At 46.0% G+C, this 17,092-nt stretch overlaps 1 protein-coding gene across 3 annotated transcripts in view; it reads left to right on the top strand.

Moving 5' to 3' along the window:
- The first annotated feature begins 952 nt into the window (after positions 1-952).
- LOC149359748 (uncharacterized) overlaps positions 953-17,092 on the top strand; it is a 45,197-nt gene continuing 29,057 nt past the window's right edge. For 2 of the 3 annotated variants that reach the window (XM_089571876.1, XM_089571877.1), the window contains exons 1-5: positions 953-1,295; positions 6,675-6,715; positions 6,774-6,808; positions 10,068-10,192; positions 13,872-13,952. In XM_089571876.1, coding sequence (XP_089428002.1) covers positions 1,242-1,295; positions 6,675-6,715; positions 6,774-6,808; positions 10,068-10,192; positions 13,872-13,952 — 336 coding nt within the window. In that variant the 5' untranslated portion in view covers positions 953-1,241. The remainder of the gene's footprint in view (positions 1,296-6,674; positions 6,716-6,773; positions 6,809-10,067; positions 10,193-13,871; positions 13,953-17,092) is intronic. The other variant, XM_089571875.1, reaches the window with a different exon arrangement.

The raw sequence follows: 17,092 nt of genomic DNA, 5'->3' as shown, positions 1-17,092 counted from the left end.
TAAGGCTCTGTGTGCCTGGGTCAGCTCACTGAATGAGTGCATGCGCTCCTTCGTGAATCCCCGATCAGAGGCCACCTGAGCCCGGTTTAAAGAACCTCGGGCTAAAAGGCTGGCGGCCTCGTTTCCGGGATTCCCGGAGTGCGCGGGCACCCATATCAGCTCCACTTGGCGGGGTGGGGGTGCATCGGGCGAGTCCAGTATGCCAAAAGCACAAGTCGCCCATTGTCGCAGGCTACAAACGCGCACAACCTATATGGCACATATGATATATCCATACTCCATCCTCCTCACCCGCTTTCCTGTTAAATTTCCCTCCACCTGCAAACTCTGTGGCAAACCTAGAGACTTTTACACCCATTGCTCACCTGCCCCTCATTCCTACATCCTCCCGCACCAGAGGTGCCTCTAGATTAATTACTGGGTGAGAGCGCTTACAGCGTAGGCACTCTTTTGCTGCGCTCACCGCAAGCTCCCGCGCTGAGCTAGGATCCTAATCTACCCGCCACCCCATCCATCCCTCTCTACCAGAGAACAGTCAATCTGGCATCGTTCGCAGACGCGAACGCTGCCTACACCCGATAATCCATATGCATTTTGTGCACCCACCCCAAGGCCACCCTTACCCACATCCGCCTATCATGCCCAGCGTCCCCCCTCCCTGCCGGGCCGGTGCCTCTCCAAACCTGGGAGGACTGGGAGACTTCACTATGGTCAGCGGACCTTTCTAGGCTGAAGATCGCCGTCAGCCGGGCCGCATACGTCATGGACCAACACCACACGAACGTTTAGACCGTGGAGTCGGGCGAAGACCCAGGAGGCCTGCGGGCCTCGAATTCTCTTGCTAAATAAACTTTTTCCATCCATTCACCCATCCATATCTATCGGTCACTACCGCCACGTAGCTTAAAGCGCGAATGTGTCCACTGCCCCAGGGGGCCAGTTATATGCGCCTTTCCTTTGCAGTCGAAACTGCCGCGGCCGGGATCGAACCCGCGTCTTTCGGGTCAGCAGCCGAGCACCATAACCACTGAGCCACCTACTTTCAGCCCGAAGTCCTGGCTCCCAACGGCAACCATGGTCGGCTATTCTAGGCGCCATTCATGTTTTGTCGGATTTGTTCGTCGTGGTTTTGAAGTGTTGTTTGTGTTCGGAGAACGTGTGGAACGAGCGGACAGAAAGACGAATTCACGACACGTGCAGCATTTCGATAATCGCCGACAACGTCCAGAGGACTGTGCGCCATGAAAGCCCAGTGCTTTTGTGGAGCGTGCGGTGACTGGGGAGACTTTCGAGAGGTAAGTAGCGTACTGCCACTGCCAACAGCGTTTCATGTGCGTCGCCACTCCGGCTTTCTAGTAGATGTCATGGACCAAAACATCTATGGAATGCTTAAAACCAGCGGTGATATTTAGCTTATATTCGCGCATTCGACGCAAGTTATCTGAACGCAGCAGATAGTGTGTTCGGCGTCGAGCGCTTGAGCAGTGTGCGGTACACTTGCGTTTTTGCGAACCTTGTCGGACGCGCGCTTACCGAAATTTGAATCGCGTGAGGTCGTTTTCTGTGCCGTCGAAACCTTCCTTGTAGCTTTGTTAAAGTTTAGGTACACAATACACTCCTGCCGAAATTTACCACGTCCACAGAATGGTAAATTGGTTTTTGAAGAAAGGATAGTGCGCAGTATTGCCTGAACCGCGCCGTAAGGGAAGGAATAAAGGAGGGAGTGAAAGAAGAAAGAAAGAAAGACGTGCCGGAGTGGAGTGCTCCGGAATAATTTCGACCACCTGGGGATCTTTAACATGCACTGACATCGCACAGCACACGGGCGGCTTTTAGGTTTCGTTTCCGTCGAAACGCGGCCGCCGCGGTCGGGTTCGACCCCGGGTACTCCGGCTCGGTAGACGAGCGCCTTAGCAGCCACCGCGGCGAGTGCACCATGAAAATTATACATAAAGACGCGGTCTGTGCACATGCATCCATCATTGAGCGCTCGGGAATTGATGTAGACGCAGTACACTGGAAGAGGTGCGCAATGCAGGGCGCTAGTTTCGTGTACCTCGTTTGTGTCGTTGTCGACGCGCTTTCTCATGTTCTCGAAACTGCGCGAATAAGCCCAGCTACAAACGGACTGAGCGTGTAGACTATAGTAACGTCGTCAGACGGTCGCCTTCTGAAGCTACCGAGCCGCTATGCAGTTGCAGCGCGTTGAGCCATGGAAACACCTTCCCTGGCGCTTTAAGGTGTCATCTCGGGTAAGGCGAATATGTTTCGATTCCTAAAACTTCTCTTTAGGGATATATCTCGAACGCTTGAAATCAGAGCTTCGGATAGCGCGGCGTCGAACCTCTTTATTATCAAAAGCACGGGTGCCATGTGTCCCTGGCGCGCACTTCCCGCGGTTCTCGGATGTTTAAAGCGGGCCGCACGTGTACAGGTCGAAGCAACATGGATGGGAACTGTTTTTTTAGAATGCAATCAAGATTAACCCCGCAAATACCAGGGGAAAGCGTACTTTTTGTTATGTGGTCTTCCACTGGACGCGTGATCAGCGAGTTCGGTGCAGGAATTAAATGAGGCTTTGGAGATTGAACCACCGTTTATTAAATTCTGAGAAAGTTATAACTCTACCCTGTGTGATAAATGCACCTTCCATATTAATGCCATTTTTGATTTGAAAAAATATTGTTTATTATGAGCGTATATAGGCTAAATGTCTCGCCTCGTACCTGTACCACCGGTAGCATGACTGCACACACTCACATAATCTACAGCACACGAGAAGTGTGCTTCATAGAGCATCTGGCATCTACTGTTGACGTCTGGGTTTCTGCAAAAAAGCCGCATCTGCCTATGGTGCCCGGAGTGCCTTTTCTTTGTTCAGAGGGACTTTGCCATAATTTTTCTGGCACTCCATCCTCCATAAAGTTTTTTCTTTTTAAGACATTAATACGCCCAAGGTGTTACAGCTTGTTTCGCTTGCCTTGTGTGCTGATGTTTTGCACCGCGCTTTACAGGTGACTCTGTCTTGCTGCTCTGCTTCCTAGTGCTGGGCAAATGTTGCGATGCACCGCTGTGTCATGCAAGGATAGTAGGTCGGCAGTTTTTGCCTGTTGCTAACGTTGAGGCAGCCAACGAAGTGGGCGATAACTGATACCCACTGGGAATCAATGCACTGTTTGCTCAAAACAGGCTTTCTTGGATCGAAATGTTAATGGTAGATAATTAAAAGACTAGCGCATAAAACTAGGACAAAGACAGAGAAGGAGACAGGACGAGCGCTCGTCCTGTCTCCTTCTCTGTCTTTGTCCTAGTTTTATGCGCTAGTCTTTTAATTAACTATGTCAAACCAACTAGCCCAGCTTTCCGCCTTGAATGGTAGATAGTAGTAAAGCTCTACGGAACATGCTGTTTGAGTGCTCCAGACTACAGTGTGGATGCCCATATTATGTTTAGCTCGGCTACTTGTAATATGGAGCTTTGTACGCCTGGGAGCAAGTGACTGACTCTCTGCCTCAAACCACTTTTACGCCCCCACCAACAAAGCTGCTACTGATTATCTTAGGCTTACGGCGCACTTTCGGGACTGAAAAAGTACCTAACAACAAAAAGGTCTAGCAGCTACACCAGCTTAACCAAAGTTCGCTGTGAAGTCATATGCAATATGAAAACCATATTCGAAGTCAGTTCTTTATCTCATGGGAGTATGTCCGATGTGACCGAGTGTTCATTGAGGTTTTCAAGACACATTCAATCAAAGCACGAAGCCGATGATGCAGTGAGCAAAGGTAGGCATGCATTGCAATGCAACTGGAGTGAACGGCATTTTGTTACTCAGATCTTGTCATGATGTATGGTTGTGCTGAAGGGAGTGAGTAAACTTTATTTAAAAAAAAAAAAGTGGGCCCTGATACTGGTGCCACATGGACATGCCATCAAGCGCTTACTGCATCAAGTTATAATGCCATTTGCGCGATGCTGCGTGTGCAGATTTTATAGCATTAATATTACTGCAATGCATGACCGACTGAGTTGGCCACAACTCATTCACCTGATATACTGCTGAGAAATACGTAATCTCGTCCCCATTCCTCATGCAGATTAGTATGCAGCTTTGTTAGAAACAGCCACCTGTCAAGTAGCAGACGTTTTAGTCAGAACTTTCATTCATATGAAACACCTCTACTGCATTTTCTTTGCAAATGGTGCCATTTTTACCAGCGTTTCTGACCGACTTTCTCCGCTTGCGTGCTCACACACTAGTTCAGGGCTACTTTTTCGAGTTGCCAATCAAGAACAGTTGCTTAATTTTAAAAATTCAGGGGGAGCACTTCAAGGAGTATAGACACCTGATTTTGGTGGCATGTTTTCTTCTCTATAATGATGCGGAAGACACTACTATGCATGAATCATCATTTGGTATTTGCCTACCAGCACTAAATATTTTATAATCAAATTTTTCTTTCATGCTGTCTTGGTTTTGGTTTCAGCAGCAGTTGGCTGTGACGTCAAAGAGAGGTTATAGGTCTCATTAGGCATGGAAAAACTGCGATATAATTGCTGCTTTATCGTTTCAATTCACTGCAGTACTGAAGCCAGCCTTCCTCAAGAGCCGTAATGACAACGTTTGTAGAAGCACCTATTATATTGCAGTTTTTAATGCCTCACATAGCCTATTAGTGCAAAATCTCGTCAGTGTTGGCCAAATGTATTATTAAGGCGAAAGCCTTTATAATAAGACTCATGACTCGCCAGCGTGTTCGTCCATCCGTGCAGACTTGTCAATCAAACATGTGCCATCACAACTCCAGTGTGTGAGGAGTTCAGGAGTTCAAGTCACAGCCATCGTTCGGCTGTTGAAACCAAAGCCGAAACAGCACGAGAAAGAAATTCGATTATAAATTATTTAACTGTTGTTGGAGAATACCACGTGGTAACCCGTGTGTGATAATGCCTTACGCCTCATTACAAAGAAGAAAACATGCACCAAACAGTCAGATGTCTGTACTCCTTTAAAGGGACAGTGAGGAGAGCTCCATTAGTATTTTTTTAAAATCAAAATCCGATAGTTCGGCATTTCATGGCTGTGTTGCCTCTTGGCCGGCAGCGAAAGATGCATTTATTTCCAAGAAATTTGGATTCGAAGTTGAAAAAGTTTTTCCCGCCGCTCTGATTCAAACTTGGAATTCTCCTATGACGACACAGGACTAAGTGACGGGAAACATGACGTGCACATGACGTAACGCAGACTCCGTGATTTCTGACGGCCAGCAGTGCGGCCTGGCAGCAGCCGAAAACAAAGCTACCGCCGGCCGCACGTTGAAGGCATCTATCGGCTATTGCGGCCGTCGCTATAGTCGCTTCGTTTACGTTTGCACCGGCGTTTTGCCAGCGTTACGATGGATCTCGTTCTCGAAGTCGTCAACGAAGTTCTCGCAAATAGACACCTTTAGCATACCGTGTACCTTGTTACCGCTACCGGAATACCGGGAGCCTGCCTACCGCCGGAAAACAGGCGCTGATTGGTCCCGATGCTTCAGGAGCGCGCGTAGCTGCCGGGCACGTGGCGCCATCTGGCGACGTCAAGGAGATTTGCGCATGCACTGGCTGCGCCCCAGTGATTTGTGACTTCTCGTGTCCTAGTGTTGCTAGAACCATTGGTTCTAGCAACACTGTTTTGTCCTAAGACATCATTACGCTTGTACTTGCGAGTTTTGCCTGTGGCGGCGATACCTGTATTTTGGTTCTTGCTCTTTACTGCGTTACAAGAGCTTTGTTGTCAGTATGAGTGGCGTTTTTGTAATCAGGAGCTGGCATTCTGTCGATACAAGCCAACTTCAATTTCTCCTCAGTGTCCCTTTAACTGCCAAATGCAGGGTGTCTTGGCATGACATCGACTTGTGACAGCACATGTTTGATTATGGATCGACGAACACGCTGGGGAGTCATGAGTCTATAAAGGCTTTCCCCTTAATAATAAATTTGGCCAACACTGACGAGATTTTGTACTAATCAGCTCTCTTACTATCATATAGAATTTCTCCCTGACTTGCGGGCGTTATTATGATGCAGGTATAATGACATTAAATCTGGGCATCTACTTGTCGCACGTGTGTGTAAGGACCATGGATGCATCTGAGGTCATCATCAGTACCCTCCCAGAGCGAAATTCTAGGGACCCATGTACTGTGCGGTGTCAGTGCACGTTGAAGAACCCCAGGTGGTCGAAATTTCCGGAGCCCTTCACTACGGCATCTCTCATAGCCTGAGTCGCTTTGGAACGTTAAACCCCATAAACCAAACCAAACCAAACCAGTACCCTCCCAGAACTTGCATCCTTTTAGATGGCACTTAATAAGACTTTCCTGCTAACTGGAAATACTTGTGACGATTTCATTTCCTAAAGTTAGCATATTGGCAGTTTTTTATACCTTCCTTGATACATAAAGGGGTTGTGACAAAGTCTACCAACAAATTATGGTTTTATGTTGCAGGTACTAGCCACCACAATGTTACGCGTACCTAAAAAAGAAGTAAGGCTCTATGCGCGCATTTGCCATTTAGTGAGACAAGTGGCTGCACAGCAGCCGTATGAAGATAGTTTGTGAATGTTGCATGCTTTTTTTATATCTGTAAAGAAGTAATCCGACCAATGCCCTGTTCTCTTCTCTTAACAGGACCAGTGCCATGTCTTCGACATTGTTGGGGACGATGAAACGTAAGCCTGTTTAGGATGTCTGAAATGGACATTGCTAACTCTGTGGCATTACTTGCAGCCTTCGGGAGGACATGCAGAGCCGTGGAGCTGAGAGTATGTGCATTTTTCTTTTCTCCTTCCTTTTTTTCTGTACAGCAATGTTAGCAAGGTATTCATGAGTCAAATGTTGTTTTTAGACGGATCAGGGCTGAGTACCGAACAATACGTGTCATAAGGCTATGATAGAAGTGAAAAAATCTTGCCTCATATTGTAAGCATTGAGCAATGTAATATTGAAGCGACTGCCATTATGGTGTATGCCACCATGTGACCGCATCTCGATGAAATATTGCTTGTATGTTGTAAGTGCGTTGTTGTTTCTTTCAGAAGTGTCTGCTACATTTTTTATAGCTCACACCCTCTGCAGTATGCTGTGCCCTTTGATAAAAAGCAACACTTCGTTTGCATTGTTAATTAAGTACTTTGATATTTTGTTACTAGATGGCACCACATTGTTTAAATTGTCAGCGGGGTGTGGATCTCTGTGCCTTGACAGCTTTGGCTGTGGAAACTGAAATGGACACTACGCTGTATTAAAACTGTTGGATTACTGTCTGGTGGCTGAGATTACGGCTGGGATTGTATAATAGACCACTTTCGCCATTACGCATTTGCTATCGCGCTTGCCGATTGTGGTTTCCAGCATCGGGATACGTACAAGTGGATGCATCCACTGTTTGAGTAATTCCAGGTAACTCTCCTGCAGTGCTTCTGACAAATGTTTCGGAATCGGACACCTAGGACTCTTTAGTTTTCCGTTGCATCGAAAAAAAAAGATTGGAGTTCTTAAAATACAGTTAAAATACAATCATTTTCTTGTGCATGGCTGATGTACCGTAAGCCTTGGAAGCCTCTTAGTTGTCCTGTTTAGATGTGGGGCTACCCTGTTCGACATAGCACATCAGGGTGTGCAAGCGTCTTGCATAATGGGTTGTGAGATAGGGTCTATAGACCATTTGCAAAACTCTGAAAGTCCACTTTTCTGCACTGTGAAAACCCCATTACATTGGTGGCACGGCCTGTCTTTGGGTCGGAAGTTAGTTGCCGCATTGGCGACTTGTATCGTAAGGCTTGTGACCTGCACGCACTGGCTGAGCAATGGATTGTCAGAAGTGTGCTTCATCCCCTTTGTCACAACTCCAACATGTGACAGGTGCATCACATGGCATGCACCTACCAGGCAGACATGACGGAAGTGTGAAGGAAAGACTCATTATCTCAACTCTAGAAGTCAGCTCTGGATCTAAGAATCTCTGCATCTAATCTCTGCATCTAATCTCTGCATAAAATCTCTGCATCTAATCTCTGCATGTAATCTCTGCATATAATCTCTGCATCTAATCTCTGCATCTAATCTCTGCATCCAATCTCTACATCTAATCTCTGCATCCAACCTCTGCATCTAATCTCTGCATCTAATCTCTGAATCTAATCTCTGCATCTAATCTCTGAATCTAATCTCTGCATCCAATCTCTACATCTAATCTCTGCATATAATCTCTGCATGTAATCTCTGCGTATAATCTCTGCATATATAATCTCCGCATCTGATCTCTGCCTCAAGGATTGACTATGCTGCACGGAAGGTTTTAGAGTTTTGCAAACGGTCTTTGAGCACAGTGCAGGCATGCAAAAGTGTTGATGTGGCTGGTGGTCAGCAAGGTTTTTTATGACCTGTGCATGCTCATCTGCTGTGGTCATTCAAGACCTCTCAGGCATGATTGTTCAGTTTGAAGAAGTTATTCTATATAAAGCAAAGTTTTTCATATAAAGTAGAGAATTGTTACAATATTTGCTAATACTATGAAGGAGAATAATATTGATGAAATGAATGGCGGCACAACAAGGACTCTAACAAGAAAGGGGGTGCACCACATGTGCACCACATGTGCACATGTGGTGTCCCCTTTCTTGTTAGCGTCCTTGTTGCGCCGCCGTTCATTTCATCATGCACCAACTCGTCCCTCAGGCCATTCTTCTGGAGAATAATATTAGAATACCAGTTTTGAATGGTGCATTCCACAAGACAGAAATGCATGGCGAGGATTGAAAAAGAACATTTCGTCAGCCGCGACAACATGCATGTCCCTAGTGCAAAACGCCCAGTTGTACGACGTCATGAACTTTGTGAGCTTTGTTGACATCTCAACAGAAAGAAAGGAATGCTTAGTTGGTTTCTTAGTCTTGATGCCTTCAGAGTTCACTTGAAATTTGCTGTTGTGCCAATGGTTTTATGTACCAACTCTTGCACAAGATAATGACTTTGAGCAGCATACTTTTCTACTGTCTCATCTAAGCCTCAAACCTGTGTAAACGAGCATTCTATACAAAAACCATTGAACGTAAAGAATGCAGGTAACACTCTCTTAGTGTATCTGCAGTGCATACCGATGTGCGAAGCCTTAGCAACGCACCATACAAGGGCGTGATGTGTGCGGCTGGTTCCTAGTTGTTTGTATGGTCTTATTTAAAGCGGCAGTGGCATGCCATATCCAAGTCTCGCCCAAGGCTACTACCAGTGCTTTAGTCATTTGGGCCATGTGTGCTGGACATATGTGAGTAGATGTGACACTGAGTGCGATATTTTGCCCCAAATAATGGCAGGCACTCCGTCTCAGATCACGTTAGTTGCATAGAAGCTTGCGCCACTTTTAAATCCAACGCAGCACCCTGCTTCTCCTTTAGAATGCTTTGATATCATTGTCAATAACAAGCATTTGTAACACAAGCTCTGCAGTGTTCACTTTTGCACTACAATTATGGGCCAGATAGCGAGAGCTTTTTCAGATGAGATGACTTATAAGGAAAATTCGGTTAGCTGTCATCACGCTACCATCACCTCTGCATCTGGGGCTTCAGCAAGATTTTGAGCATTTTAAGCCTCTTTGCACTTTTTTAAACGGTTCAGACAAGTGCAGCATTTCAAGGGCTGCTAACGCAGCCTGTCAGCTGAGCGCAACATGTTTGCCCCCAGGTTTGGCAGAATGAGCCATTTTTATGTGTTGGGGAAATGTGGCAAAAATGTAATGTTTGCCACTGCTGCGTGTGTGTGGCTCTGTGTGGGGCTTGACAGGAATGTGCAGCACTAATCCACGCTTTCCTTCTCAAGCTCTCATGCTCTGCAGTGAAGCCTACCAGCTTGGTGTTTGTAGGGCTGGCAGACGCACTTGTTGTGCATGCCTAAAACGTGTGACGAATTTACTGGTGGGTGCCCAGGCAGGCCCAGCCTTTCTGCTGTTTGAAAGGCCTGGGTTGGCCACAGTGTGCTTAACGAAGGTGGCTGTCGTGCACTCTTTAACTTCCTTACTTCCAGGGCTGGAGCTGCTTGCCAAAAAGCTGTTCAACTTGGGCACGTTGGTGCAGTCACTGCGTCAGCGGGTTTGCTGCAACACAGAGCACCTTGATGTTGCTGTGGCAGAGCTTGAGTCTCTGCATATGGTTAGTAAATTTATTTATTTATTTATTTATTTATTACAATACCCTCAGGGCCCGCAGGGCGTTATAGAGGGGGTGGGTGAAAAAAGAAAAAAAAAAATACGTAGTAAAAAGTACAGGCAAAAGGCAAATTCATGATGCAGACGCTTGTTCGATGATATGCTTGGTGATAAGTGGCTTGAAAGATGACGCGTCTTCAATGAAGGCGATATGCGGCGGAAGGTGCTAGTGCTAGTCTTCGGTATGAAAGAATTAAAAAGTACATTCGCTTTACAAGTTGGGATGGAAACTTTATGCGGATGGTCAACACGTGATGACAGGTAAGATGGCATAGAAGAGAAAAGTTCCTGTTTTAGTGTCTCGTTATGAAAAAAGATGCTGTGGAAAAGACTGAGGCGTGAAATATTTCTGCGAACTGCAAGATTAGTCAGACCAAGTTTAGTTTTCATTAAAGAAACACTAGCCGTGTGAGAATAATTGGAAAAGATGAAGCGAGCTTACCGGTTCTGAACAGATTCTATAGCATCGGTTAAAGCATCGATTATTGCATCCATTAAAAAAAAAAAATTCACTTCTTTAGCACTTGCTGAACATTGCGCATGCTTGATGGCTGCTCAGAAAGATCTAAAAAATTTTCTTGCCGATCGGATCATTAGTATCAGAGTACACCCGCCATGATAAGTGATGATAAGTGATAAGTAAGAAATCTAATTTCTGTGTCCGGGGCGCATTACTTGAGATCTCGTGGTGCGCTGTGCAATTTGCACTCTTGGAATTAGGCCTCGTGTGTCTATTCAAGGCTTCACGCAAAGACCACGCTGAAATTTGGTGTCCTTGCATATATTCCATTCTATCAGCTTTTTGCTACAGATGTATATTTTATAACTGTTACTATAAGTGTTGGCTGTGTATATATGGGACTAGCCAAGGGGTGCAACTCTCAGAGGACCTGATCGAACGGAAAGAATTCAGCACACATCATTTTATTTGTGCTATGTAGTACACATCCAGCTTGTGAGCCTGTTTAATAGTGCTGCTCAGTTTCTTTGTGCCTGCACTGAGACAGCTGAAAAATAAAAAAAGGCGGTGGGTCGGGGGAAAGTGTTGTGTCAATGCCTTTAACAGGCAGGTACAGTGCCCTGAGGCCGAGCAAATATGAGACCTGCCGCGCATCAAGCCAGCAAATGTGGGATTGACGGGAACTTGTGCAACAGGCTTCTGCAAATTGGTAGATCAGGTGCTATTGTGCTAGTGTGTGGGAGATGTGGGGGGGGGGGGGGGGGGGGGGGGGCACACTGCATTGTCAGATTGTGTGCGTGCATGCATGTGTGTGCGTGTGTCAGACTCTGTGAACTCATGCGGAATGAGCCCCAGCATTGAGGGTACTGTTATTTGCGTGCACTCTCCTTGAAGTAGGGCACTCGTTTTCTGGCTAAATGTTCTAAATCAAGCTTGGCACTCTCCTTTTGACTTCTGTTTGGTCCAGTGTCTTACCAGGAAGCTGAAGATTTTTCTATTAAAGGTGCACTGAAGAGGAATTTGAACTTGTCTTTTTGCCGCGGGAACTCGATCTACACGTTCCGAGCTTTCTTAGAAAATGCGATTTACTGCCGTGTGTGGCCGATTTCCCCAATTAAATCGAATTAACGTCCGGCTCCTGCCTTTTTTTTTTTTTTTTTTGAATTCTGCCTCGTACGGTGGGCGGAGTCGACCAACGCGTGGGGCGCCTTTCACCCAGTCCCGTGGCGGCTTGCCGCTCTGCCATCGGCGGAGTAATACGTAGTAGTCCGTAGTAGCAAATAGTCCGCGCATATTTTTATTTCTGCGGGCTTATTGTGCGGCTATATTATCTGCGAATGAAACTATTTATTCATGGAAACCTAAAAAACAAAATAAAGTGAAAGCAAAGCCTCCACGGGACTGGGTGAAAGGCGCTCCACGCGTTGGTCGACTCCGCCCACCGTACGAGGGAGAATTAAAAAAAAAAGGCGGGAGCCGGACGTTAATTCGTTTTAATTGGGGAAATCGGCCACACAGGGCAATAAGTCACTGTTTCTAAGAAAGCTCGGAACGTGTGGATCGAGTTCCCGCGGCAAAAAGACATGTTCAGAATCCTCTTCAGTGCACCTTTAATGTGGACCTGCCCCTATTTGCAGCTAAAATGCTAGTTAATTAGGCCGCCAGCAATAGAGCCTCACTTTAGAGAGACGCCTTCAGTTGTTCATTTGGTTTTGCCAAGTGGACGTACATGCAGTGCTTCTCCACAAACTTTTCTAGAGCATCCAGAAGGCACACTGTGTTGTGCATTGGGGTAATTTGCAAGTGACCTTGCACTTGGATTGATGTCCTTCTGTGGCACTTCTCGTGCCCCAGAAAAGCGGGGCAGCAGAAAAGGTCACCATTGTGCACTGTAGTGTACAGTTCGAGCGTTCTATGCAAGCGTGTGAAGGACTGTATTTGCTTCTATGTGAGTGTGGTTGCCGCAGAATGCCGCACCAGGAAGTTGAGCCGTGAAGCTGTTGCTAGGCTGAAAGTTTTAGACTCTGCTCATGCCTTTATAAAAAGGTTGAAGGGCTCTGTGCATGCCGGGCAAGTTCGCTTGGTGCACCATCTTTCACTTTGAACCTTGTTGGAAATTTTGTACTGCAGGATATGCAAGCCTCATTTGCAGCGATTGGCATACTGTGTTTTTGCATAACAAACACAGCTGCATAATAAATGTGTCTGTGTAAGTGATTGAAATTGGGGAAAAATTTAATAGTCCAGGGTGTAAATTTTACCCTACTGTATAATAAATGAACCTCCCAAATTAGTATAGATTTTTTTGGCAGTAAGTGCTAAATTATGTAAGTGCGGTAATTGAAAACCGGTTTGATATATAAGTTTGGTGTGCATGGGTGTTCTTCTCATGCATGGCCACTGTGGCACCGGCTTTTTTCAAAATGGAGCTGACATTGCTTATGATCTTTTTTCTCTGTCTCGGTGCCTTGTGTACTGTCGTGAATTTATATTACAGCTGCAGTCATAGATCGTAGGATATACTATTTAGCTGCGGTATGCATGTAGCCGTGTTGCAACAGAACTGAAAGAAAAATAGTTCGATGTAAGTTGTGCGATAATCAGCCTTTATTGCCCGAGGAAAATAGTTGTGGTGTTCAATTGGGTGCCCAAGTCTACTCATGCATGCAGCCAGCTCATGCATGGTTATCTGATAGCGTCAGTCGCGCATCGAGCGGCTGGTGTCTAACCGCCTTGTCAAGTTGCTCTATGGGAAGACAACAAGGTTAGGTGCACATATGGATAGCTCATGCCATCTTGTGTCAGCACCGGAATAAGGTGTTGCCACATTGCCTGCTCAGTATCCACAAAATGGCATTAAACGAACTTGGAGAGGCGTACATGTAATATGACATGAGCTCAGGTCAGCTGTATGTGAAAGGGGGACCTGTCAACAGAATGCATTTGGGGAGCCAGTAGAGGCCCGTGCACTGTGCGATGTCAGTGCACGTTAAACAATCCCAGGTGGTCGAAATTTCCGGAGCCCTCCACTACGGCGTCTCTCATAGCCTCAGTCGCTTTGGGACGTTAAACCCCATAAACCAAACCAAACCATGTGACTAGTGGGTCTGAAAGCGAAAAAAAAACTGGCTGGCTGTACATGCCTGTTGTGTGTCTCTTTCAGCAAATCGCCATTGCGGAGAGCGAGTTGGACCAGCATCACCAAGCAAAGGAGGTGTCCGAGGCCGCCTTGAAGCAATGCCAGGTGCAGTTTGACTATTTAACGCGGGCTGGTTCTTGACTGGAGTAGCCTTGAAGCTGCGATAGCAGTGCAGTAAAGCTTTGTTACAGTGAAACACTTTGTGCAAAAGTAACAGATATGTGACGCAGCCTGCTCTGAATGTGCGGAAATAATGGTCGAAGAGAAGTTATCTTAACAGCTTGTCAAATTTCTGCTGGCAGCAAGTTTTCTCCGTGTGGGGTTGCTTGCCAGCGAGCTCATCAGTATCTGTCACAGAAAAGCACACAGTCATCTCAGTGTTAAGTGTATAAAGGAACTGGCAACTGACCAGAAGTGGTGCAGATTTGGTGTGGAAATTGAAAAATCAAGCCCGGTATTATACCAGTTAAGCCAAGAATTTTAATCTAAAATATTCACTGAAAACTGCGACAAACTGTGTTTTCAGTGCTAACAGCAGGTCCCAACGACTTGACCACAAACAGTATGCATTGCGTAGCTGTCTGACAGCTGCTGTGTATACCAGTGTAGCAGTTTCCAGCAAGACTCTGCTTCCTTCAGTCATGATTGTAGCTTGCAGCTCCAGTCCTGTGTAAAGGAGACTTCAGTTAAAGGGGCCCTAAAAGGAAAATAAGCTGAAACAAAAAGCCATGCAGCACGTTTTCGCTCTGAAAAATGTCTGTGCTATTTAGAAAAAGGCAAATGTAATTCCTGTATTCCTTCATTATTTACACGAAACACCTGCGAATAAAGCTAAACGGAGAATCTTTTGGCCAGTCAGATAAAGTGAATAGAAACAAAGCTGCTTCTCCTGGCGGTTAAAAAGACCTTTTTTTACCTTGTTTACCAACAGGTGGCACCACTATACTGTTTGTCACAAACCCAAAAGTTGCCACGCTGACATGGCAGGCTCGCACTTATCCATTTTGCATTTCATAGGCATTGCTGGCTGGATTTGCATTGCAAGCCAGCAACACTTTGCATTTTTGTAAGCAGAATCTTGATACGAATCTCAGGGGGGTCACGAAAAATATTCGCGTCATCCAAAATTTGTAGCGTCCAAAGGTAGCAAAATCTGTATGCAGAAGCAGGGGAAATGCAATTCCTCGGATCGGTTTATGGCTGACAGGATTAATTTACAGCCACACGCCACCTCTCACTCATGTGCGATCCGTGCACCATGCTCACTGCTCGTGGTGTGTACCTTGCGACTGCCATTCGCAACGTGCACGCGGTGCTATAGTGCTGGAGGATGCGGCCGAAGCTCGCGCATGCATATCATTCATAGTGGTGTGGGAGAATTCGAAATCTGAAATTCTGCCCATTGTACACAATGCAGTCCAGCCGGGAAGTTTTGCAGAACAGAACAGTGGGGCTAAAAATTAACATGCAGAAATTAACATGCAGAAAACCAAAGTAATGTTCAACAGCCTAGCAAGGGAACAGCAGTTCGCAATTGGTAACCAGGTGCTAGAAGTAGTAAGAGAATATGTCTACTTAGGGCAGGTAGTGACCACTGCTCCGGATCATGAGAGGGAAATAACTAGAAGAACACGAAGGAGGCGGAGTGCATATGGCAGGTTCTCTCAGATCACGAATGGCAGTTTACCAATATCCCTAAAAAAAAAGTATACAATAGCTGTATCTTACCGGTACTCACCTACGGGGAGAAACGTGGAGGCTAACAAAGAGGGTTCAGCTCAAGTTAAGGACAATGCAGCGAGCTATGGAAAGAAAAATGATAACTAACATTAAGAGATCGGAAGCGGGCAGAGTGGGTGAGGGAACAAACGCGGGTTAATGACGTTCTAGTTTAAATCAAGAGGAAGAAATGGGCTTGGGCAGGGCATGTAATGTGAAGGCAATATAACCGCTGGTCCTTAAGGGTAACAGAGTGGATTCCAAGCGAAGGCAAACGTAGCAGGGGGCAGCAGAAAGTTAGGTGGGCGGATGAGATTAAGAAGTTTGCAGGGATACGGTGGCCGCAACTGGCAAAGGACAGGGTTCATTGGAGAGACATGGGAGAGGCCTTTGCCCTACAGTGGGCGTAGTTAGGCTGATGATGATGATCATCATCATCCCGAAAGTCGCATCAACAGGAACCATATTATCGAGATTCTACTGTATCTCAATACAGCTCGTCGTGGTGCTTTCCTGTAACGGTGCTGCTTTAAAAACTGTGAAGAAATTTTAGTTGGCAAAGAATTCACCCGACAAGACGCAGTTACCGGAACCATTCAGGAGCTTTGCTGCAACCATTTTTGCCTTCATGCACTTTTCTGGCTTAGCCAAACACTGTTCTTTTTTAAATTGCACATTTGTAATCTTTGGACACTAATCTCTCAGTTTAGTTCGACAGAGCTTATGCTTCCCTTTAATGTTCCTTCAGAGCAGATGGGCAGGCTAGTTGACCATTAAATTTTTGAAACATTGCACTGAGGTAAAAAACCTTGTAAAAATTTTAGCGCATACAGGCAGGGACCACAAGAAAGACTCACATGGACGCACACACAAGCACTATGTCATCTTTTTCGTGGTCTCTATCTGTTCATGCTAAAACTTTTTACAAGATCGATATGCACCAACTCGCCCAGAAAGAAGTTTTATTAAATCTATAAGATGGGGACACGGAAGGGACAGCACAATATTTGTTGTACATCCACCATTACTTTACCACAGTAACTGAGGCATGAAGATTGGGGGTGGCAACAGATGCTGCATTTCAGCACCAAACTTGGTCGTCAGAGTTGACTACGGCCTGCGATGCATTTCATGCAGAAGTGGTGTGATCTTTTCAATTACAGCACATAGTATTTAAAGCTTGGCTAGATCCTTTGTGATATTGTCACGTCGATGTAAGACGCGCTAACGCTCAAGGCGGTTTAGAAGGCTCCCAAGAACGTCCGGGGCCGAGTCCGACGGTGGTGAACTTCGTCCTCTTCACTTAATGTCCTCACATCATCGTCTTCAGTAGCGCTAGCGTCAATATGTCCCGCACTGCCATGTTTAGTGCCTGCTTGCTCAGCACGCATAAAACACCGTGTGCTGCGTTCGCATTTCATAATGTGCATTCAGGTGACTCCCGTAAAGGTTAGAAGCCTCAAAAGCCGTTTTACTTGGAACTGCTTGTGGACACACAACTCTTCCGGACTTTTTGCCCTTTCTTG

Source organism: Amblyomma mixtum, chromosome 2, assembly GCF_055824585.1.
Source record: "Amblyomma mixtum isolate Tamu chromosome 2, ASM5582458v1, whole genome shotgun sequence".
NCBI classification, from domain to species: Eukaryota; Metazoa; Arthropoda; class Arachnida; order Ixodida; family Ixodidae; genus Amblyomma; species Amblyomma mixtum.
The sequence above is the reverse complement of the archived record's forward strand: the minus strand, read 5'-3'. Positions and strand labels throughout refer to the sequence as shown.